General features: G+C 47.1%; 1 protein-coding gene across 1 annotated transcript in view; it reads left to right on the top strand.

Annotated features, from left to right (window-relative positions):
* The window catches only part of DCTN2 (dynactin subunit 2), a 297,447-nt gene that overhangs the window by 143,196 nt on the left and 129,920 nt on the right, over positions 1-24,331 (top strand). Inside the window, exons 4-6 of the mRNA XM_069230810.1 lie at positions 442-503; positions 13,159-13,257; positions 13,723-13,883. Of these exons, the coding sequence (XP_069086911.1) occupies positions 442-503; positions 13,159-13,257; positions 13,723-13,883 (322 nt within the window). The remainder of the gene's footprint in view (positions 1-441; positions 504-13,158; positions 13,258-13,722; positions 13,884-24,331) is intronic.

Below are 24,331 nucleotides of genomic sequence, written 5' to 3'. Positions count from 1 at the left end.
TATTTTGGGGAAACCTCAGTTGATTCAGCATATTGTGCACAGAACATTAGTTTAGGTTTCTTGGCTATTAGATTATCGGGTAAGGTATTTCTAGTCTAGTTCATGGCATATTACGCAATGGGGAAATGAAAAAAGCAAATCAGAAATGTAAAACTCACATCCCAACATAAAATCTGGCTAAATACAAGCTTTACAACTAACGTCTACCATCCCACTGCTCCCCTTCTACCCTTTCTGTCTGCATTCTTTCAACGTAGTGACTAATATTGCTTTATTTGGTGGTTCTTAGCTTATAGGTTCAACGTTTCACAACCATTCATCAGTAATCCAGGGTAAAGTGGGGCTAATTCACGTTAAGTTTGCAGTGTAGCGGAGCCACTTAACACCATGCTTCATATGTTCATTTATAACTTTTGCTTCATCGCGTTTTCTTCTTTGCAGATTTTTCTGATCGAATTAGCAAAACCAAAAGAACTGGCTATGAGTCTGGCGAGTATGAAATGGTGAGTGCACCATACAGCGCAACAATTCTGGTTTTCTTTGTGCCCTATGAGGAAACCTTACAAGAGAAAGCAACATGTTAGTACTTTCATGCAGTTGGCCATTTCTTTGTGGTGGATCAGAACAAATGAATATACTTTTAACAATACAGAGAGATACACAATTTTACTTTGTGAATGGTGCACAGCTACCTTTATTTATTGTAGGTTATTTCTTTTTGTACTGACGAGTTACTAAAACGTATTGGTAACTCCAAAACAGCAATTGGCAACTCTCATCCCTAGTCACTAAAATAAAATAAAAAAAGCTATATTCTTGGTCAGCTAATCAGTGAATTAAATGGGTAGAAACTCTGTGCTTAGATGCATTGCTTATTTGGCTAAAACTTGACACAACTGTAAAGGCACCCAAAAGTGTTGAATGTAGGGAGACAGTAGAAATTAATGGATGGTACAAGATGGAGCAAAAGTCGCAAGAGCCTTGTAGATGCATCTTTCTTCCCTAAAATGTAAATACACTCCAGATATGTCTTTCTGTCACAAATAAAACTTAACTGTGTGTTGATTGAGCATCGAATCTTATTTAAATGCATTAGTCTGATGCCTAAAGATTGCTATTTTTGCTCACAGTCTTGTCTTACATTATTTTTTCTGTCTCGATATGCCTGTGCAGTTGTTTCTTACTGAGTACCAGTTGATATTGCAGGTCATGAGGACTGATATAGTATGAATGGGCGGATGATCTACTCCAATCTGCTAGGCCCTAAATTGAGGAAAAGTTGTTTTTGCAGCTAAGAAAGATTGTCCTCTGTGTGGGTGAGGAGCTTGAACTGGCATTTCTTCTGAACCGCGGGCCAGTGGAGTGTTTTTTTAAAACTCTTTATTTAACAGTTGCTGAATTAATAGTACTGTGGCAAAGAAAACCACGTGAAATATTGTAGATTGATTGACATAAAATACAACATTTGCATAAATATTACGATTGTCATAGCATGGCGTGTCCAGGTATTTAGCAAACAGTCTCTCCCACAACAGATGTAAACACGAGGAGAATACATTATTGGCTGTCACAATAGTCCTACCTGTTTTACAAACCCCAGTTGCTGTGCCATCCACCTCACACCCTTTTCCATTTGTGGGGGCAGCCTCTGCTGAGGTATACAGTATGTTCTGCCTGTTGACACCAAACTAGGTATGCTTCCCGGTCATCTGTCAAGATGAGGTGGGCACCCCAGGTCCGTGCAGTATTGCATTTGGCAACAGCTGCTGCTAGTACCAGCCAGATTCTTTGGTATCTGTGCCAAGTCACTTCACCTGTGAGTAGTCACTCTCCCCATTTGGTGTAGTAGTGTCCTGAATAGTATGTCCTTTGTAGTATCTTTAACTGAACTAAAACAAGTGCGTATTGCCACTCTCCTGGGACTCTATATGGCATCTACATAGTGAATGTCCTCAAGAACTCCTAGGTCTCTCTCCCACGATGACCTCAGGGCCACTAGATGATCTGAGGAGTTGCACACTAATTTCCTGTATATAGTTGATTTCTTGTATATAGTTGAAATGGCTTTGTCCATCAGGGGACCTGATAGCAGGCGCTCCTCCAGTTGGGCCACCAAAGGCAAGTGTTCTCCCTTTAAGATATGGCTTCACAGAGCATGACCCATCTGCAGATGTCTGAATCGTTCCGAGTCTCCCATTTCATATTCCTGTTGTAGGTCTATAAGGACACAAATGCCTGCTCACTCCACACATCCCCCAAGTGCTCAAGACCAATCAGCACCCATTTTGTAAAGCCTACCAGTGGAGTTTTTTGAGCAGGAGGGGTGATGTGAGTGCAATGAGGGAGATCCAGAATGAGTCTCGCTGCAGCGTTCTGGATGGTCTGTAGTCTTTGAACTAGGTTCACCATGATTCTCACGTATAGAGTGTTTGTTTCCATAGTCCAGTCGACTGTTGATGAGGGCTTGAGTGATGGTGTGTCGTGTGTTTTGGGGAGGCCACTTGAAAATCTTACATAACATGCACAGGATGAAGAAGCAGGAGGATAACACTGCATTTACTTGGGACCTCATGGTGAGTTTGCTGTCCATTATGATACAGAGATTCCTGGTGTGCTCATCTGGGTTTGGAGTGGGTCCCAGTTTTTGTGGGCTATTGGTAGGCGTCCCAGGGGAAGTTGTTGCTTCCGAAGATCAAGACTTCCATTTTGTCTGTGTTGAACTGAGGCAGTTATTCCCCATCCTGTCGGTGATGCTGGTCATTCATTGGTGGAAGTTGGTTCAGGCGGTGTTGGAGTTTTCGGAGAGGGGAGAGGATGACTTTTGTGTCATTGGTGTAGGATATAATGTTGAGTCTGTGGGATCTGACTATGTTGGCAAGGGGAGCATGTAGATGTTGAAGAGGGTGGGTCTGTGTGATGAGCCTTGAGGGCAGTGCTTAATTTGGGCTGTGGTTTCCGGCCCTTAGCACCGGCACTTAATTAACAGGGCTGGGTCTATTGAGTTTTTCTCCCCTGGGTAGTAGGCCCAGTAAATAATAAAAATAAATGTACCTGCCCGTCCTGTCCTCTTTTGGTTTGGATGTCTACCTGGTATGTCTCTAGATGATGGCCCAGCCAGGTCAAGGCATGATGACTGCATCATGTTAGTGATGTCAGTAGTGCACTCCTGTCTTGCACCAAGGAGCATGTATTCCCATTGGATAATTATGGTTGAGGACGGGCTGGTGAGTGAGCTGGGGCGAGGTAAAGTTCAGGTGTCTGAACAAACTAAATGTGATGGAGTAAATAAAAAATGCATAGCATACTTTTACAGTTTGCACACACTGAACTGAATCTAGCAGAAGCAGGGCCATACATAATTCATTCTGCCTGTCTTTAGCATGTTGGTGGCCCGAGTCTACCACCAAGTGTAGTCCATGTCAGACGGTGGTGTACTGCAGTGTGTATCCCTGTATAAAAAACAGCCAGCACGCACCAGCACCCTAATTGCTGTGCTACGTTCGTGAGCCTGGGCGTGATAGCATTACAGGAAGCAACTGGGTAGCACGCATGGCAGGCCAAGCTGATCTTTAGATGCCCGCATGGCCTGTACAGAAGATTAGAGCGCAACAGTGACGTGACCTGCTGTGACCAGCCAACATCACATCACGCCTCATTGAGCAGTTAGGGTAGGAGCAACATTAGGTGTGGCACTTGGCAAGGCTGTGCAGGATGAAAAATTAATTTAATCAGAGGGGCGCATCATTACATTTTTGTTTTGCAGTTTTACTGTTTACATAGGGAGAACGTGGCCCTAGGGAATTAGAGCAAGTTAAAAGGGACAGTCACTCAAACATGGTAGAGCTAAGAATTCAGTTGATCCCAAGGTGTGGTGTCAAAATGGATCGGTGTCCAAGCACAGTAGTTTGTACTAGAAAATATATTGGATTCGGGGAAATTGAAGTGTTTTGGTGCTAAAGGGCTGTGCCTGTTGTAAACGGGCAATTTTACGGTATTGGAAATTGGGCTAGAAAGCCTATGTTGAAGTATGCATGAAGGAAATAGTTTCCATATCAAGTCTGGAAAACGGCGTTTATAAGAATAGATATTAACGTACAGAAATTTAAGAGCATATTGAGAAGATTAATTGAATTATATTTTCATAAAGTTAACAATAAGAACTTAAAATAGTAACATACTATAAATTCACTTTTTATGAAGCAATGCTCTGGACACCACTACATTCCTCACAAAGCATTTAGAGTTCTAACAGCGCTATAGGAGACTGCACACCATCTGGGCAGACACTCCTATATCTGTCCTATTTGTAAATGCATCCTTTTGCATTCTTCCTTACTACGGTAGCATATTACCGTTGGTTACCATTAGCAGCGGAAGTGCTTAACTCAAATCTCTTGGCTAGCGATACCCTTGTCCTCCTTTCACCTTTCTGAATGCAGATGTTGGTCAGGTAACAGCTGGTGCTTAATTTAAGCCGATGGTGGCAGAAGGAACCCGCCAGTATTCATTTTTGGGGGCCAGGACTTTTTTCATCATCAGAGTTTACCCAGAACAAGACAGAGAAATAAAGAGGAAGAGAAAAATGGAAAAGCAGTGAGAAAGAGAAAAACAATGGAAGTTAAAAAAAACCTGCAAGAGTTAGATAAGGAGTGTAGGGTGACAGATGAAAAATGCATGATATGGAATAAAGATACACAGTTTGAGAATTCAGCATTTTTGACATTCAGTAGCACCAGCCATGGGATTTTAAGCAAAATTGTGGGTCTAGCACCTCATTTACAAATTAAGCACTGCTTGAGGGACTCCGCCGATGTTTGGTTTGTGTTCTATTGGTGAGGAAAGTGGCGATCCATCAGAGGGTGGCTCCTTGAATGTCTGTGTCATGAAGTCTGGAGATGAGCTTGTGGTGGGAGATGGTGTCAAAGGCTGCTGAGAGAGGTTGGCTGTCTCTCCTTTGTTTAGGAAGGTTCGGATGTTGTCTTTGGCTGTGTTTAGGGCTGTCTCGTTGCTGTGGCTGCTGTAGATTCCGGATTGGGAGCCGCCCAGTAGGTGATTGTGTTTCAGGTAGACGGTGAGTTGTTGGTTTGGCCGGGAAAGGGAGCAGGGAAATGGGTCGGTAGTTGCTGGGTTCTTTGGGGTCCACCAGGGGTTTAAATTCTGCATGCTTCCAGTCTTCTGGGAAGGTGGCAGAACCCAGTGAGGTATTGAGTATGGTAGAAAGTTTGAGACCGATCCTGGATGCTTCTAGGTTGAAGATGTGGGGCATGGGTCAGATGTGGCCCCTGAGTGGATGGATAGCGTAAGATGTCCTGAGTGGTGAGGTGGTTCCAGGTGGTTAACCTTGCAATGGTCATGTGTTTGGGGGTATGGGCATTGAAAAGGTCATCAGACTTCAGACTTTGGAGATTTTAGTCATGGAAGAAATCTGTAAGTGTGTCAAGTAGGTCTCGATAGGGAGAGATGTTGCTTGTCACTGTTGAACGGTTGGTGAATTATTGTCTATGCAGAAGAGCTCTGTACTGGCATAGGGGTTAGCTTTGATGCCTGATGCCAGGGCTTTTTGTTTTCATCTCGCATAGTTAGCACTTGTATAGATTGAGTGCTGATTTGTAGGCACTTCTGTTGGCTTGTTCTTTGTTGGTGCACCTCTTTCTCTTGAGGTGCTTGTAGTGGCGCTTGGCTGTCCTGAGGTCCTGGGTGTACCAGGTGGCTTGTTAGTTAGATCTTCTGTGTATCTTGTTCTTGATGGGGCAACGATGTTAGCACAGTCCGTGATCCAGGTGTTGAAGCTTCTGACGTCCTGGTTCATGTTGTGGTATTTGGGCGGGCTGAGGGTGTTGGTCTATTCAGTCTCTGAGGCCTTGTTCCAGCTGCAACAGACAGTGTTGTGTTGTGTTGGAGGAGGATATGGTGGGATGGAGGGAGGGGGTCGTGATGATTGAGTGTTCAGTCCATGTGAGTTTGATGATGTGGCTGTATTTGATGCGGTCACTGGAAAAGAATATAGGGGTTGAGCATGTGCCCTGTGATGTGCGTGGGGTCATGGATGAGTTGGGTTAGACCAATGTTGTTCAGGCTGTCGAGGAGGTTGTCAGAGCTAGGGAGGGTTATGTTGTTGAGGCGGAAGTTAAGGTTGTCCAGGAACAAGTAGTTCTTCAAGATGATGGCGAGGTGGGTGATGAAATAGGTGAAAGGTTGCCGAAGGTGGTTCGAGGTCCCAATGGGCCATATGCAAGTGTTTTTTTTTTTCCTAATAGTGGATTTCTCATCCATTTTGACTGTGAAGTTGAGGTGTTCCATTGCTGGAATGGTGTTGTCTATGGCGGTGATGCATTTGATGGAGTCTCTTTGGATGATGGTGATTCCTCCGCCTGGTTTGTCGATGTGGTTGTGGTTGGTGATTCTGTACCCTGCTGGTATGTAGCTGTGGTGAATGATTCTGTATCCTGCTAGTATGCCGGCAGCGATGTCGGGGCTTGCTTCGGGGTTGAGTCAGCTCTCGATTAGGAAGGCGATGTCAGGCACAAGAGTATCGATAAGGTCCCAGACCTCAGTGACATGTTAGTTGAGGGAGCGAGTGTTGAGAAGGGTGCATATGAGCTGGTGGTGGGGTGGGTAGCTGGGGTTCCGCGTTGAGTGGGCTGGGTATTGCTAAAAGTGGGGGCTTGCGTGTTGTGGTAGGTGAAGTGGCATAGGGTACAGGTGAACGGTCCTACCTTGGAATGTTGTGCAACGCTGTGGGAGTGTTTGTGGTGAGGTTAAGGGAGTGGAGGGCAGTAGAAGTGTAGCTGAGGGTGGCAGATGGACCAGGGTTCCTGGTGTTCGGCACGGTCCAGGCCATTGGGGAGTTCCTGGGAGGTAGGCGGGGCTGGTGAAAAGGCAGGAAGGAAAGGAGGAGATAGGAGAAAGGAGCAGGAAAAGGGAAAAAAGGATCAGAAGCAAAAGCAGAATAAAAGGGCCCAAAGAGGGCAAAATAAAAGCAAAAAGAGAGCAAAAAAAGAATGAAGGTGATAAAGCAATAGGGAGAAAAGACTGAAGTGGAGATTAAGTAAAATGGATGGGACACGGGCGGGAGCAGCAGGAAAGAGAACAGGAAGAGGCTTGAGAAGAATGCAGCAGAAGAGAAGGGGGGGGCTAGAAGAACGTGGATCCTGGAGCTGGCCAATGGGCTACAGAGGTAGGAAGAGAGCTAGGCCCGGTCACCTGCTCATTGGGGCCGTGCAGCAGCCTCCATTAAGTAGGTCCCGGGAGGTTGGGGGGCACTAGGAGGCTGTGGGCGGGGCTAGCAAAAAGAGAAGGGAAGCAGGAAAAGGACAAAAATAGGTAGCCGCAAAAGTGAACTAAGGGAGCCCTATGAGGGCAGAAAAAAAAAAAATACGAGCAGAAAAGAATGAAAGAATAAGGTAAAAACGAAGCAATAGGGAAAATATTGAAGTGAAGAGTAAGGGAAGGGGTGTTGGGGAGAGAGCACCTTTTTTGGGGAGGAGGTGTTGTTGAGAGTGACACAGACTGAGAATGGAGAAGGAGGGCAGAGATCCATGGTTTTTGGGGGCAAACAGTAGAATAGTGGGTGTAAGTGAGGGATTGAGGTGTTGGCACAGCGTGCGTGTAGTGTAACAGAACATACTTTATTTAGGAGGTAGCAAATGAAACAAAGGGTCGGGTTAAATCATCACATCTAAATGTCTGCGCTGGTACCACTGTACTCCACAGTGTGTGCAAATACTGATTACAGATGAGACATCATTCTTTGTGTTGTAAGTTGCCCTTATTTTACCCAGAAGCCACAAATGAAAGCCTTCTCTGGTTTACGAAAAGTTGTCACGCCTTGCGGCGTAGCAGGTCTGTATTCCATGGTTTTTGGTTGTTGTCACTCCTCTGAGGATAGACTGCAACCGCCTAGTCACTGCATGCTCTACTATGGGATTTCACATGCAGACCGGTTTCACTGTTCTTATTACCCATGCAGGAGAGCTCGGCAAAACACTAATATACCACTTCCAAGTTCTCCTCATTTCCTACACTGCAAGCGAATATAGGGATCCATGACCTGTGCCACACCCTCTGGAAGAGCACTTTTAGTCCTAATCTCTGGACAGTCCTCAAAACAACAGGTAGAAAACATGCTGCTTCTTTTATGCTAAACGATGCTGTGGCTTCCATTCCAAGATGCTGAAGCAGTCCATTGTTTAGAGAGGATCCACCATTGCACCCAGTGGACATTTCATCATACTGGCAAAGTGATGGAAAAGTGATCCTTTGGTAAAGCAAAGATATGATGTCAGCCAGCTTTCTGCACCGTAGTCTATTTCGTACAACTGGTGAAGCTTTCCCTCTGAAGAGGATAAACACAGCTGGGATAAAAAAGAATGAGTGCAAATTATGTGCACTTTTGCATCGTATTTTGGTTTAGAGAGAGAAACACATTCCAGGTGTAGTTTCAAGACTTGCCTCAAGGTCACATTTCAATCGAAACTCGCGCTGCCTTCTTAGAAAGCAGCTTGAAAGCTGCTCCTCAACATTGTTTTTGTATTAATTATCCTGTAATGCTAAAGAAGAGTTACTAGAGGGTTTTTAAACCTTTTGTTGAATTTATCCTGGCTTGTCTGACACTTTCCGACCCCCCAGTTTCCCTCTGCCCTCTACGTGATTGAGGTACGATTTTGTCCTTTTTAACTTTGTGCCCAGCAAACATAAGGTGTGTGACAGTCGAAAACGTGCCCAGCAGGACAAACAAAATTGCAAAGTTTTATGTTTTTATAGCTTTCTTTTATTTTGTTAAGTCGTGTTTTCTCACTTTGCACTTATGTTTTCTTGTTTTTTTTTGCTTGTGGGTGCTGTTCTCAAAAGAAAAAACGTATCTTTTTCTAAATATTGTAAAGCAACATTGTTTAGTAATTTCTGAAACTAAGCTTTAATACATAATAGTGCCTTACACCCCAATCGGCCCAGTACAATCCACCCTAAATCAACCCACTGCTCCTCCCAACCCACCTTAATCAAATCTGCCCCACTCCTGTTCAAAACAATCCACACCACTCCAAAACAGTCTGCCCCACTTCAATCCAAAACATTCTGCCCACTCTAATCCAAAACAATATGGCCCCCTATTTACCCCACTCCAATCTGATACAATCTGGCCCACTACAATCCAAAACATTCTGCCCCACTCCCATCTGCCCCACTCCAATCCAAAGCAATCTACACCACTCAAACCTGCCCCTTGCAATCCAAAACAATCTGCCCCACTCCAATCCAAAACAATCTCCTTCACTCCAATCAGTCCCACTACAGTCTGCCCACTGCAGTCCAGAACAATCCTCCCCAATTCACCCCACACTAATCCATCCAACTCTCATCCACTCCACTCCAACCAAATCCAGTCCACCCTAATACATTCTGCCCCACTCCAATCCAAAACAATCTGCCCACTCCAGTCCACTCCACTTTAAGCCAAAGCAATCTGTCCCACTACAACCTGTCCTACTCCAATCCCAAACCGCCCACTCCTGCCCCACTCCAATTTGCCTAACTCAAATCCAATCCGCCCCACTCTCCCAATTCACCCCACTCCAATCCACCCCACTACATTCCTGTCCACTTCACACCAAATCAGTCCACCTCAATCCAGCCCAGCCCAATCTACCCCACTCCAATCCAATACATCTCACGCCAATCTACCCCACCCCATTCCACTCCACTCCACTCCCCCCTACTCCAGTCTGATCCACTCCACTTCAATCCAACCCACCCTACTCCAGTACAACCCACATCACTCCAATTCAACCCGCTCCAATCCACTCCAATCCAACACACCCCATGTACTGCATTCCAGTCAATCCCACTGCAGCCCACCACACCCAATTCACCCCATTTCAGTCCACCCCAATCTAATCCAACCCACCCTATCCCCCCACTCACTACAATCCACCGCACTCTACTCCAGTCCACCCCACTCTATCCCACTCCACCCCCACTCTATCCCACTCCACTCCACCCCACTCCAGTTCAGTCCGCACACTTCAGTCTACTCCAGCCCACTCTACCCCACCCACTCCAGTCCACTGAAATGCACCCCCACCCCATTTCAGTCCACCCCCCAATCCAATCCAGCACATCTGTGGTATTTTAGCTATTTTCTACAACATCCCACTCCAAACTACCCCACTCCAGTCCAATCCATCCCAGTCCATTCCACCACACTCCAGTCTAATTCACCCAACTCCAGTCCAATCTAGACAGCAGCACTCCAATCCAATTCACCCCACTCCAATCAATCCACCCCAGCCCTATCACTACAATTCAAACCACTCAATCCAATTTAGTCCACCCCACTCAAATTCATCCCAATCCAAATCACCTCACCCCATTTCAATCCACCCCAATCCACCTCGCTCTACTCCAATCCAGTCCACCCCACTACCTCAATCCACTCCACCCTATTCCACCTCACTCTACAGCGCACTCTGCCACTGAACTTTACTCCCCTCTACTCAACTCTGTGACACTCTACTCACCCTACTCCGCTGTACAATACTCCAACAAACCCACTCTATGACACTCCACTCCACTCTGACACTCTGCACCACTAACATTTAGCCATGCTGGGCAGCAGCCACACTGGTGTACAACATGGCAAAACACATCGCCTAAGTCAATAGCTCTTGTATGGGTGAGACCTATTGGCTTTGACAATGCTTTTTACAGTCTGGTTTGACAGTGCAGCTGTCGCCTGAAAGTTACGTTAACATCAGTAGAGAGGGGCTTTGGCTCATCCCACATGTAGGGAGCCAGGAGTATATGTTATGATTGCTCTGTGCTTGTGAAATCTCTTATAAAAAAGAATTACCTAAAAATGGGTTTCAAGTGCACCCATCCATTGGTTGGGTCCGATGTCGCATGCTTCACTCAGGTATTCTTGCTCTGCTTTGCCTGTCCATGCCATGGCATGGAGCTTAGCGCAAGTACAGCTTCCGGTCACTGGCTAGTATCCAGTGTCTTTCCTCTGGCTACCCAGTCTTAAGGTACATTTTTTTAATTTGCCATTTCCATACAAGTCCACCTGCTATTGGTGGCTTTGCCAATGCTTGTTATTCTTCTTCTTTGTCACGTCACTTTCAATGATTTTATTGACATTTTCTTATTCTATGCAGCCTAAAATATATGTTTTTTTGGTCAGTTGCTTAAAACATTTTCTTTTGCCTACTTTGTCTGTTTTGCTCGGATTTGCCAGCGATTTTACAATTTGTGTTTTTTAAGGCCTCAAAGTCACCGCAGAGTACAGCTATTTCAAATAGATAAAATATTTCAGGTCTCATAATAGATAATCCTCCTCGTGCTCAGGCCTTCCGGCCTCTCCTTTATCTCAGCGCTTGCCCCAATCTCAGAGAGGGTCACGCTGCATGTCAAGCTAACTACAATATATAATTTCTTTCTTTCTTCCTGTAATCTATACTTCATCCTTGGTTTTCTTTCTTCTCTTTTTCGTTTTATTTCACTGTCTTCATTCTGAACATCTATCCTACTTTCACTTCTTACTGTTTTCCATTTTTTTTTATCTCGCTTTACTTCATTTTCTCTCTCTCTCATTTTTTAGTTGTTTCCTAACACACTATTGAAAATAAAGCCCGTTTCATTGCCCTTGCCATACAATCCCCTCTGATGTGGCAAGTCTCTTCCCGAGTGCTAAGAAGTCAGATTTACATATAATAAGCTCATAGCTGTGCCAGAGCTCTGCACCTCGTGTGCAGTGCCCCCAACAAATAATCCCAGTGTAAGGTCACTGTGTGCAGAATTCACGCCCCTGTTTATGGGAATCCCAAATGGTGTTAAGCATTTCCCACAAAAACCGAAATTGCTTTGAACACAAGTTTTTTTTATTTATTTGGAAATAATGTTTCTTTCCATAGGTATACGTTACTGGCTAGTGTTACGGATACTATGTTGTACATTAGGTGTAATAAACGTCTTGTAGAATTTTACATGAGAGCTTAGTTAAGGCGCATGACTGAGAATCATACAAAGCTGAACACGAAAAAAACTCACGTTCCCGCTGCTTGTCCAATGTCACTGGGAGCTGTTTTTTACCATACATATTCTAGGTCTTACTTTATTTCGCGAAAATTGAAGCAAAGATTATCTTCTTGGCACGCAATTGCTTTTGCCAAAGCTTATTTTGTCGAAATGATTAATTTTGTCTGTACATGCACTGAATATTGGCTCTATTGTAAGGTTTTGCCCGCACAGCGCTTGCAACATCTATTGTAAATTAACAAAAAAAAAAACTGTCTTCAAGTCCTCTCATCCCTTACCCATACTTGCCATTGGTTGGGTCCGACGTCAACATGGCCTAAAGTGTAAAAACAACAACAACAAAAAACACACTCTATAAAGTGTCCTGCTTTGACTGCGTACTAGGGTTATTTTTTAAGCCCTAGTGCACAGGAGCTCAATGGTGTAACATGTAAAAAATAAATAAAAAATTGACAAAGCCATAGATATCGTATAGGCAAAATGTATTGGCTTTGCCAATGCTTGTATATTTGTTCAGCAGCCCAAGCGTGAACTTTTAGGGGCACACTCATGACATCAGAATGTCATTAAAGTATCTTAGATAACTTAGGTTGTTTTTTTCTGGCAGCAGCACAGAAGGGAGACGGGCAGTCATTACCCTACATGGATTTTTAGTTCCGTCTTGCCAGTGGACCTGCCACATTACCTTTTAATCTATACCAATATTATTTTACAGTTGTTTGCTTCCACACAAATACATATTTATTTCAATGCTATTTACTTGTAATGTTTCACAATACCATACAACATTTTTTAAAGCCAGGCCTATTGGCATTGCAAATGCTTGTACATAATGACGTGGGCCTTATTAACCCCCGTGCTACTGCCTGTACCCTTGAAGCTGCGTAGATGACTTCATACCAAGGAGGGAAGTCCTGATGTAGAGAAGAGAAATGGAATGGTTAAATTAGTGACTTGTCGGTAAGCAGGCATTTGTTTTAATGTGCAATAATTTAATTGAACTCTCTTCCATGGGATTGGAATTTGTTAATTCTAAATTTGAACTTGGAAAGTAAACCATATCGGAGGCACTATGTTTCGATACTGCACTTAACTGTTAACATTTTCTGTTATGCCTGCACAAAGTTAGGTGAGGGGTTGGGTGTGAAAGAAACTCCCCAGCAGAAATACCAGCGTCTCCTACATGAAGTGCAAGAACTGACACAGGAAGTGGAGACCATTCAGGTAGGCCTTTCACTTTTCACTCCAATCTCACATAATCTGCTGCATTTACAAGAAACTACCATTTTACCTGAAATGCACTGTTCATCAACATATTCGTAAATTGTTTTCTCTAGCTAGCTTCATATAATTTCAATCTTCCTGCCTTTTGGAGGTGATGACAGATGCTAAATGTTGCAGTAGATGGAGTAGTGTTACGTCTTTTGTCCTTTTACTCTCCATAAGATTATCAGATTGAATTCGTTTTGGATGATGGTGTAGTTGAACAAACAGCCTTGTTTCTATCCTGGGTACATTTGTAAGGAACTGATGCACACCCCTTCAGATGTATTTCAATGTATCTACACAACATTACAGAGTAAATTAACGAGTTACTACAAAAAAAAATTACTAATTTAAAAATAAATTAGAATCATAAAGGTTTCTTGCTGACTTATTGCCTAATTGTATGGCCTGTGTGTTAAATAGAGTACTGTTAAAGAATCTGCAGTGGAAGAGAAACTTACACCAGTTGAGCTGGCAAAGCAAGTTGCTACAATAAAGCAAATGTTGGTGTCTACCCATTTGGAGAAACTTCTTGGACCAGATGCTACGGTCAACTTGACAGATCCAGATGGAGCCCTTGCCAAGTAAGTGAACTAGACACGAGCAAATTATTCTGTAAAAACAACAAAGAGGGTCTGAATGCTAGTCACTTAATGGGGGTTTGTAGGCTTACAATCACCATTGTAGTGAGTCATACTGACTCCACTACCGGGTGACGCCCAAAATACATTTTGTGTATACAGATACAATTACAATCCCAAACACTACATAGAGAAATGATGCACAGCATTGAATTTCAGAGAGATGCACGCTTCACTATTATTGTTACAAGTAAGTCCTAAGTTGTTTTTGCAGCATGCATATTGTGCTGCATCCCAAAAGATGCTTTTCTTCACTTTGTCAACAAATATGTATATGTCAACTGATGTGAGGGGCTGGCAGGGCAAGAAGTCAGGGTATGGCAGGCAGGCAGGCGAAGATAAGAAGACCTAGGAGAAGTAAGGCAGTGTATCCCAGCCACCCTTGCAATAAGCATGTCCTTTAATATACATTTGAGGCTTCCTCTGTGCATCTGTTGCATGCACCTATAACTACTTTTTCACACTGTTAATAAGCAGTGCTCCGAAGTACCACATTACCACATTAGCCGAACACAAGCATTTACTTTCACTGCCAGATACCATCACCTATGGAGGAACTGCGTAGATTTTACTTTTTAAAATCTACAGTGTCTTAGGTGATTTCTTTCACGTCTTACTGTTGAGTCATGGAAAGTCCCTTAGTTGCAGTGTACCTTTCCAAAACAACATCTATTTTTAAAGAGTTGATAAAAGCAGCCATGTTCCACTCCACTCACATTTTGGAAGATGTGAATATCGGAACACTGCACAATTTACAGAAATCTTTCTTGAGCCCATGTTTTGCCCTCCTCACAGCTAGTTGTCATATATTTCCAACAGTTGGGAATAGAGCCGGCTGTGGTATGAAAGTACAGGTATGTTAACCTATCTGTAGTAAATCAAATATTTGTCACTGTATGGCCTTTTTATGATCAATGCCCCTCAGAACTGTCAGAGCTTGGGCACAATCCTTCAATATCAACATAGCACGTCTCTGTCGTGTGATTCTCTCTTAAAACCATGAACAGATGACTATTGCCGCAAGATCCTTAGAACAACATTCTTAAGATTTTCTTTTCTTAAACACAGTCTTATACAATGAAACCTTGCCTAAAAGAGGCATCCTTTTCTGCTGCTTCTTTTTTTGGTTTTTAAAAGTAATTCCTGTTGCCTAAATTACCATATAGTACATTTGTCTAAAACACTGTTGCGTCCCCCCCTTTTTTTTAAAACCCCAAAACCTAGGGAAGATGTAGCCTCTTAATAGTCTGGCAACACTAAATGCCACTAAGACACTGCATCTTTAAGAATCTTTAAAGGCAGCCCACCTTTCTCGTCATACAGTGTAGGGCCTTTGAGACAGTTTATTTTTGTGGTTATCAAAGAGGAATGCCCAGTCACTGTTGCCTTTCAGAGGCTGTTTATTGGCTGAAAACATGTTTTTTCACTCACTGATTTTTGACATCTTCTTCACAGTCCTACATTTTTTGTAGTTGCAGTAAGTGAGTTTTTCTCTTGCTTTTTCCTCCGAGGTGTTTCTTTTCTCACCTCTCCGTTAAGCACCGTGCCAACTCTTGTCAAGGTAGGAAATACTGTAAGGACAAATTCAATGTTTGCGTCTGCCTCACTTTAGCACAGGGTGTAAAACCTGTCTTAAAGTGCCTTGTAGGTGCTTCAGGGATAGGGAGGGACTTCGCCTCAGGACAGAGTGGGAGGTTAGCTGCTGTGCCTTGTGGTCGACACACCTCTGGGAAGAACCTCATCTTCAGGATCAAATATGAGTTGGACCTCTGTTGGGTCTTCAGGGTCACCACCACCTATTATATCCTCGGTGATTGATGTGATTTCATTCCAGGAGGTAACAAACTGGGCATCTCCAAAACTGAATTGAACCATCAGTTTATCTTTGGGACTTCCATCATTTTTGAGACTCTACTCCCAAAACCTACCTGTAGTTGCTCAGTTTCAGGTCTTCTAGAACTCATTATATAAATCTTTCTGATATCTGCATCTATAAAATCCATTGACTTGTTCTCTATATGTGTGTAGTGATTGCTACCACCATATAGGACAATGAAATGCTTACCAAAAAGGGATGGTGCACTGCACTGTTTAGGATGTTTTGTTGAAATGGTGTTGTTTGTGTTTTGAGCCTGTACGAGAAGTATTTTCATTCTGTGAGTGATGACCACCGAGGTGGGATTATCGTGCTGTGGAGGCAGCGCCTGGCAGTGTGTTGAGCAAGGGTGTGTGAGAGATAAATAAGCAAATTATAATGATAATAAGAGCTAAAATATGTAGGAAACTATGCAGAACAAGCCTAGCCAAAAGAGCAGGGAAAGGTGTGTACATAAAAATTAAGAGTAATTGCAGAAGGCCTAGCTATATCTATAGATCAGTATGTGGCAGGCAGAGACGTTGTCAAATGAGTAATAGGATGCCAAAAGGGGCATGAATGGGAATTGTTGACATGAGCAGTAGCTATGCACCCTTTTATGTTATTATTTTTTGAAGAGCAGTGCCACTGCCTACTGCTTAAACAATGTCACAATAAGAGAGCCCCAAAAAGAGTTAGTTGAAAAAACGACATCTCGTATCAGTAAAAAGGGTGAATATCTAATAGGTACTACCCTAAGGCTTCAGGCTTTATTATAGTGCGCCTTCTCTCATCAATATAAACCTGTATGAGTGTGGGATGCAACCCTTTATAGATATAGGGGGTTTCTTGACGTATGATGATAGTATGAAGCTCTGTGGTACCTATAGATGCTTTCTTATGTGGACGGATGGGATGTGAATGTGAATTGGTGAATCTGTCTATTGCGGACCACCTCAGTCTTTATTTATTGATCACAATGAGCAGGATTAAAAGTTAAGGGAATCATTCAATTAAAAAGAAGATAAACTTGTTTATGCATCAGTTATAACCCTAAAGAAAGGTGCTGTGGGCTTTCATCTCGATGTAACCCTCCGTATTAATTAAATAGTAATGAAAAATTCAAAGGATATGCTAATCCATAATCTTAATAAGTGGATAAAACTGCACCATCTCTAGAGGCTGCATGAAAGAAATCCATACAAATTAAGATAATATTTTCTTATAACATTCTCTCACCAGTATTGGGACTCCTTTTCCATTACATTGCACTTTCACTCATGTAGTAAACGGTGTTAAGAAAGTGTCATGCAGGCTATGCAAAATCTTTACCCCAGTGTAAAGAAAAAAATCAAAGGGCTAAGAAAATAATTCTTACTCGAATGGTTGATGTTTAGCCGCTTGTTACTTGCTCACCGGGAGGCATAACAGATCTATAATATGAGTAGAAGCTAATAGCCCCAGAATGAATACCGTATGAAAATGGAAATAGCGCTTATCAAATATTATAGCTGCAGATTCCTCGCCCTTTGAATGTTCCCCAGGCTCCCTAATGGATCTGGAAATTTGTCAACAATACCACTGTGCACTAATAGTTGGTGTTGTGCGGCTCCACACAGACACCCTCCACTCCAGAAATTACGTGTAGAGCCTGTAAAGATTTCAGTCCCGCGCCCTGAGATCAATTCTTTCTTTCAGGGCTTCCTGATGTAGATTTGAGCTTCCTCTCATCTCTCAAAGACTCTTTACCTCAATATTTCTTCTTAAATTGTATAGTGAGCAAGAGAATGTCACCCCTAAAAACGGCAGGTTTTAAACCCTGGAGGGACTGTTGCAAACAAATGACTTCTGATCAGGTGTGCATGTGGTGTTTGGTGGGGAGTCACGACTTTAAGCTCTGCAGTGATTGTGCATCTTTGAATCTGAAGGCAAACAGGTACTGCAGGGTGAAACTTTAATTCGTCAAGCATAAGAAGACTCCTCTCCGAGCCCGCTGTAATCCGCAGTCACAAGATTCGGTCCAGTCGAACTCCAGAAGGGGCAGAAGCTGCTTGCGAGGCCAGCCTTCGTTGATTCTGAATTGTTTGGTAAATCAAAAAAGAAGCATAAGAAATGTTAAGTGGGTTTCTGCCCCCTCTCACATTCGTCTGAGCAGGCATGAGTCAGTGGCAATGTTCTAGATTACCATTCTTGCTGACTTAGGTGCCGATCTCACAACTGGTTCCAGCACAACCAGTTTAAAGGGCTGTATTCCACATCACTACAAATCAAAGTGTTCTGCACAGTCATGCTCCAGCTCTTTGGCTCCTTACCAACTCCATCTGGCATGTCTTCGGGGCCAAGGAGTTGAGGAGCCCTCCACCTAGAATACCAGGGACATGTTTGCCTTCGGGACCCTCCGAGTCCTTCTCGATGCTCTGGCCCCAGTCCAGACCACACTTGCTCCTGTTCTTGAACACCAGCTGCCTGTTTGGACGGCATAACCCATTACCTATTGGACTCGGTGACTCAAGTCCTCTCAGGTGCTACAAAGGATTGCTGGCCTATACTTGCCCAAGCCGTTCAGGGCTATTTGTTGTGGCTTGAACACCACGGATTTCATAGTCACAAGTGTTATAATTCGCCACTGCACTTGGCTGCGGAATAGTGGTTATAAATGCGCTGTCCAATTTTTCCTCATGAACATGCTGTTTGATGGCCGCTCCTGCTCGGGGACAAGGCAGACCCCACTCTGGAGTGGTTCATGGAGAGCATGGCTACATCATGCTCCTTTAACTTATCTGTCCCACCTCACCACGTGCATCAGCCCTACCACTCCTGTCACGGTTTCGGCAGAAGCACCACATACCACCAGCCAATCCAACCCCAACATGGCGTCCAACAGGTTTGCGGTCACAACTGTGATGCCCAAAGCCCCACTGGGCCAAGGTCAACAGGCCTCCTGGTCCCTACCCCTCGTAGCACCACCATCAAAACCTCTTTAGTATACCCTTAGTGGAGTACAGCCGCACAGTGGGAGGCTGGTTCCAACAATTCTTTCTGGGTTGGAAAGCCACAGGATCAGACAGGTGGGTCTTGCAAATTGTTTGGAAGGGCTGTGCCCTCCCCTTCCTTTGCTTAACACCTCACCTTCCACCCTCTAGCCAAACACTGATTGAAGACCATCTTTCCCTTTTGCGGCAGACGTGCAGGCCCTTTTGGTCAAACTGGCTACTGAGAGGTTGCGTGCACTTAAAGTAGGATGTAGTTTTCATTGTCACTACCTCCTGGTGTCCAAAAAGGACAGGGGACTCAAGTCTATTTTAGATCTGCATCCTCTCAATGCCTTCCTGTGAAAAGAAAAATTCACAATGCCAACATTGGCAATATCTTGTCTGCCCTAAACCCTGGAGACTGGATGGTGGCGTTGAACCTGCAGGACACCTGTTTCCATATACCGGTCCTGCCTGCCCATTGGCGTTACCTGCGGTTTGTAGTGGGACAGGAGCATTTCATTTTGCTATGCTCCCCTTTGGTCTCACCAGTGCTGCTCGGGGTTCACAAAAGAAATGGTGTTGTTGGCAGCACATCTTCAGAGTTAATGGGTGCTAGTTTTCCCCTACCTCCGCAACTGGGGTTGAAGGTGAGCTTGCCCGATATAGTTGTCACCCACCTCCAGACTACAGCCAACCTTCTGTCATCTTTGATGCTCACTATCAACATGCTGAAGTCACACCTGACTCCTTCTTAGGCACTCCCCTTCATTTAAGCCATTCTGGACACAAGTTTCATGCCTTTACCCCAGGAAAGAGAGTGCAGGACATTCAGGCTGTGATTCTGATCTTTCAGCCTTGGTCCTGGATTTCAGCGAGGTCGACTCTAAGACTGCTGAGACTGATGGTTTCCTGTATCCTGCAGGTCGAGTACGCCAAGTGACATTTGCGGGCTCTGGAGTGGGATCTGAAGTCTCTCTGGTCCCACCATCATTGTACCTGCCAAACCACGTTCAATTTTCGGCGGTGATTGCAAATGATCTGCAATGGTGGTTGCTGGATCGCAATTGGGTCAGCAGCAGAACCCTCCCTTTCCCACCCAGAGCTGACACTGGTGACTGAGTTCTTCTGGGCTGCGGTGACCACCTGGGAGAGGTGGAAATTACAGGCCTCTAGTCTCCGACAGAGTCTTGGCTCCATATCATCCTTCTGGAGTTGAAGGCCATCCTCTTGTTAATGAAAACCCTGATTCCGTCCATCAAGGCAAGGCTGGTTTAGGTGCTCATGGACAGCACTAGCACCATGTGGCACTGCAACAGACAGGGCTGATAGGGTCATGGATCCTGTGCCAGAAGGTCTTGCGCCTGTGGAAATTGCTGGACTGCCACAAAATCTTCCTGGTGGTGAACCACCAGGCAGGATCATTAAATGCCAGGGAGGATAAACTCAGCTGTTGAGGTCTCACGGATTACAAGTGGCAGTTGCACCCGGAGGTAGCACAAAGGGGGTGATTCTAACCCTGGCGGTCGGTGTTAAAGCGGCGGCCAACCCGCCAACAGGCTGGCGGTAAAAAATATGGGATTCTGACCCTGGCGGGAACCGCCAACACAGACAGCCACTTTAACACTCCGACCGCCACGGCGGTACAAACAAACAGCGCGGTGGTCACCGCCAACAGCCAGGCGGCAGACAATGTACCGCCCACACTATCACAACTCACCAATCCGCCACCTTTTCCGGGGCGGGAGCACCGCCGATAAAAACACGGCGGAAACAGACTACGGACGGGAAAACGCTCACCACTACGCACTCCAGGAGGAAGGAGGACAGCATGGAACCCGAATTAAACATCCTACCTGCTCTCGTCTACCTTCTCATCTACCACGAGTACGAAGTCCGGCGCAGACGACAACGGTGAGTACTGCACCTACGACACACGGGAGGGGGGAGGACGAAAGGTTACGGGCACACACATATGCGACCCCCCCCCCCCAACTATGTACACACCAATGCAGAGCAACAAGTCACAGTGACACCACCCAAACACCCCAGAAAAATGCTAGGACATAATCAAATTTGGAATAAATATTTATGTACCAAAAAGCTCCTGAAAATTATCGTACAACCATGAAAGATATTCACAACAAAACTAATGACATACACATCAGTGTATAACTGAAGTAACAAGTCCTGCACATCCTACGAATTCATCATGTCCGTGGGCCAAAGTTTTGAGAAACAAGGGCAAAGCCCACACAGGAGACCTGAGTCCTTTGGAGAGAACACTGCAGGGGCATCAGATGTAAAAACTACAGGCACCTCAGGGGGAAGGGAAGGGGGGGGCACCACAGCCACATGAGTCCACGACGCCAGATCCACGAGGAGCCACCATGCCCACTGTACCATCCTGGGGAGTGCAAAGCCACAGTCTCTCAATGTCTCTACAGTGGGTGGGCTGCCCACTGTACCATCCTGGGGAGTGCAAAGCCACAGTCTCTCAATGTCTCTACAGTGGGTGGGCTGCCCACTGTACCATCCTGGGGAGTGCAAAGCCACAGTCCATCAGGTGGATGACAGTCTCCACTGGTCAAGGAGGAGGCATGGTGGGCACAGTGAACCATAAACAGTGATTGAGACGGCGGTGCCCAGCGGAGCGGTGCTTGACAGGAAGGGCCCAGCGGAGCGGTGCTTGACAGGAAGGGCCCAGCGGAGAGGTGGAGAGACAGCGGGGTCCAGCGGAGCGGTGCTTGACAGGAAGGGCCCAGCGGAGAGGTGGAGAGACAGCGGGGTCCAGCGGAGCGGTGCTTGAGATGAAAGGCCCAGCGGAGCGGTGCTTGAGACGGCGGTGCCCAGCGGAGCGGTGCTTGAGAAGAAGGGCCCAGCGGAGCGGTGCTTGAGAAGAAGGGCCCAGCGGAGCGGTGCTTGAGAAGAAGGGCCCAGCGGAGCGGTGCTTGAGAAGAAGGGCCCAGCGGAGCGGTGCTTGAGAAGAAGGGCCCAGCGGAGCGGTGCTTGAGAAGAAGGGCCCAGCGGAGCGGTGCTTGAGAGGAAGGGCCCAGCGGAGAGGTGGAGAGACAGCGGTGCCCAGCGGAGCGGTGCTTGAGATGAAGGGCCCAGCGGAGCGGTGTTTGAGACGGCGGTGCCCAGCGGAGCGGTGCTTGAGAAGAAGGGCCCAGCGGAGCGGTGCTTGAGAAGAAGGGCCCAGCGGAGCGGTGCTTGAGAAGAAGGGCCCAGCGGAGCGGTGCTTGAGAAGAAGGGCCCAGCGGAGCGGTGCTTGAGAAGAAGGGCCCAGCGGAGCGGTGCTTGAGAAGAAGGGCCCAGCGGAGCGGTGCTTGAGAAGAAGGGCCCAGCGGAGCGGTGCTTGAGAAGAAGGGCCCAGCGGAGCGGTGCTTGAGAAGAAGGGCCCAGCGGAGCGGTGCTTGAGAAGAAGGGCCCAGCGGAGCGGTGCTTGAGAAGAAGGGCCCAGCGGAGCGGTGCTTGAGAAGAAGGGCCCAGCGGAGCGGTGCTTGAGACGGCGGGGCCCTGTTCAGCGGTGCTCTTCTGCACGGCGGGGCCCTGTTCAGCGGTGCTCTTCTGCACGGCGGGGCCCTGTTCAGCGGTGCTCTTCTGCACGGCGGGGCCCTGTTCAGCGGTGCTCTTCTGCACGGCGGGGCCCTGTTCAGCGGTGCTCTTCTGCACGGCGGGGCCCTGTTCAGCGGTGCTCTTCTGCACGGCGGGGCCCTGTTCAGCGGTGCTCTTCTGCACGGCGGGGCCCTGTTCAGCGGTGCTCTTCTGCACGGCGGGGCCCTGTTCAGCGGTGCTCTCCTGCACGGCGGGGCCCTGTTCAGCGGTGCTCTCCTGCACGGCGGGGCCCTGTTCAGCGGTGCTCTCCTGCACGGCGGGGCCCTGTTCAGCGGTGCTCTTCTGCACGGCGGGGCCCTGTTCAGCGGTGCTCTTCTGCACGGCGGGGCCCTGTTCAGCGGTGCTCTTCTCCACGGCGGGCCCTGTTCAGCGGTGCTCATCCAGCAGGTCAAGGGAGCCAGACCTGGCCTGGACTCCCTGCTCAGTCGCCCTCGGACCGTGACGTTTCTGGACCCTTCGGGGACGGACTCCTGGCCTCCTTAGTGTCCTCCTTCCCAGCTGGGATGTGGCATGTGGGGTCCACCTTCTCCGCGCTCCTGCTGCCCTTCCGCTCCTTTGATGGGGCTCTCGGGCCCTTGCCTCCCCTAGATGGTGTGGGTGGTGAAGTGGCCGCACATTGCTCCTTGGGGGCAGCCCTGTCGGTCCTCGCACAGCGGCCCTTGTTTTTGCGGGTCCTCTTGCCGGGGGGGGGGCTGGACGTGTCCTTGCTGCTGATCGATGTGTCACTGCTGGCAAAGGGTGGGCTCCAGAACCCATGCACAACAGTGACACCCGAAGCTGGGCTGGTGGTGGCTGCGGTGCTCTTGGGACTCTTTGAAGATGGATGGGGGAGCTCATCGGGGGGGGAAAGAGGTCAAGGTTAGCCATGAAAAGTTTTTTAGGGCCAAGGTAAAGGGTAGGAGAAGTGGAGATGGAAGTGGAGGTAGAGGAGGTGGTTGTAGGAGAGTCAGGTGTGCTGTCATTGGGTGAAGGTGCTGGTGCTGTAGGCTGTCGTGAGGTGGATGGCTGTTGGGTGGGTGGCTGCCTGCGTTTGTGTGTCTTGGAAGAGGGGGTGACAGACACAGTGGGAGAGGACACAGGGGACGTGTAAATGGCAGTGGGGGTGGTGACTGCACGAGTGTGGACTGTACTGGAGGGTGAGGTGGTGATGGAAGCACTGGCTGATGTTGGGGTGCATGCAGGTGTGAGTGTAGACGTCACAGGGAGGGAGGAGGGAGACGAGGAGTAGGGGGACACAGGGGTGGCAGTGGCTGTTGGCATGTCTGCATCTGGGTGTTGCTTGGGTGAGTGTTTGTGGGATCTGTGGTGCTTGTGTTTGGATGAGCTGCTCTTGGGTGTTGAGGTGTGTGCAGGCTGGTCTGATGGTGTGGATGGGATAGGCTGAGGAACAGGAGACAGAGAAAGGCTGGAGGCAGTAAGAAGAGGGAGGCTGGAAACAGGGACAATGGCTGCCGTCAGTGCTGAGGCCAGAGCAGTGAACGCTCGTTGATGGGCAGCCTGACCCGAATGAATGCCCTCTAGGTACGCATTGCTCTGTTGCACCTCCCTTTGCACACCCTGGATGGCATTCAAAAGGGTCGTCTGCCCAACAATGAGCGTCCTTACCAGGTCAATGAGCTCCGCACTGAGGGCAGCAGGGGCAACAGGGGCAACAGGGGCAACAGGGGCAGGGGCTGAGGTGCCTGGGGCGAAGGAGACGCGCGCCTTCCTGGGCGAACGGGCACGGAGCGAAGACTGAGGGGCTGCTGGGAGGGCGGGGCTGGTGCGCTGGGTGGCGGCTGTACCTGTAGAGGCGGGGGGCACGGATGTTGCCGCCACCGCTAGGGAGCTCCCATCCGAGGACGTGTCGCTTTCGCTGCTCTCACCAGCGGTCCCCGTCGTGGTGCTCCCCTCGCCCTCCGGATCACTGGTGCCCTCGGTGTCTGTTCCTGGGCCCACCGGGGCCT

The sequence above is a fragment of the Pleurodeles waltl genome, chromosome 4_2, assembly GCF_031143425.1.
Source record: "Pleurodeles waltl isolate 20211129_DDA chromosome 4_2, aPleWal1.hap1.20221129, whole genome shotgun sequence".
In the NCBI taxonomy this organism is placed as follows: Eukaryota; Metazoa; Chordata; class Amphibia; order Caudata; family Salamandridae; genus Pleurodeles; species Pleurodeles waltl.
This window is presented reverse-complemented; position numbering and strand designations above follow the sequence as displayed.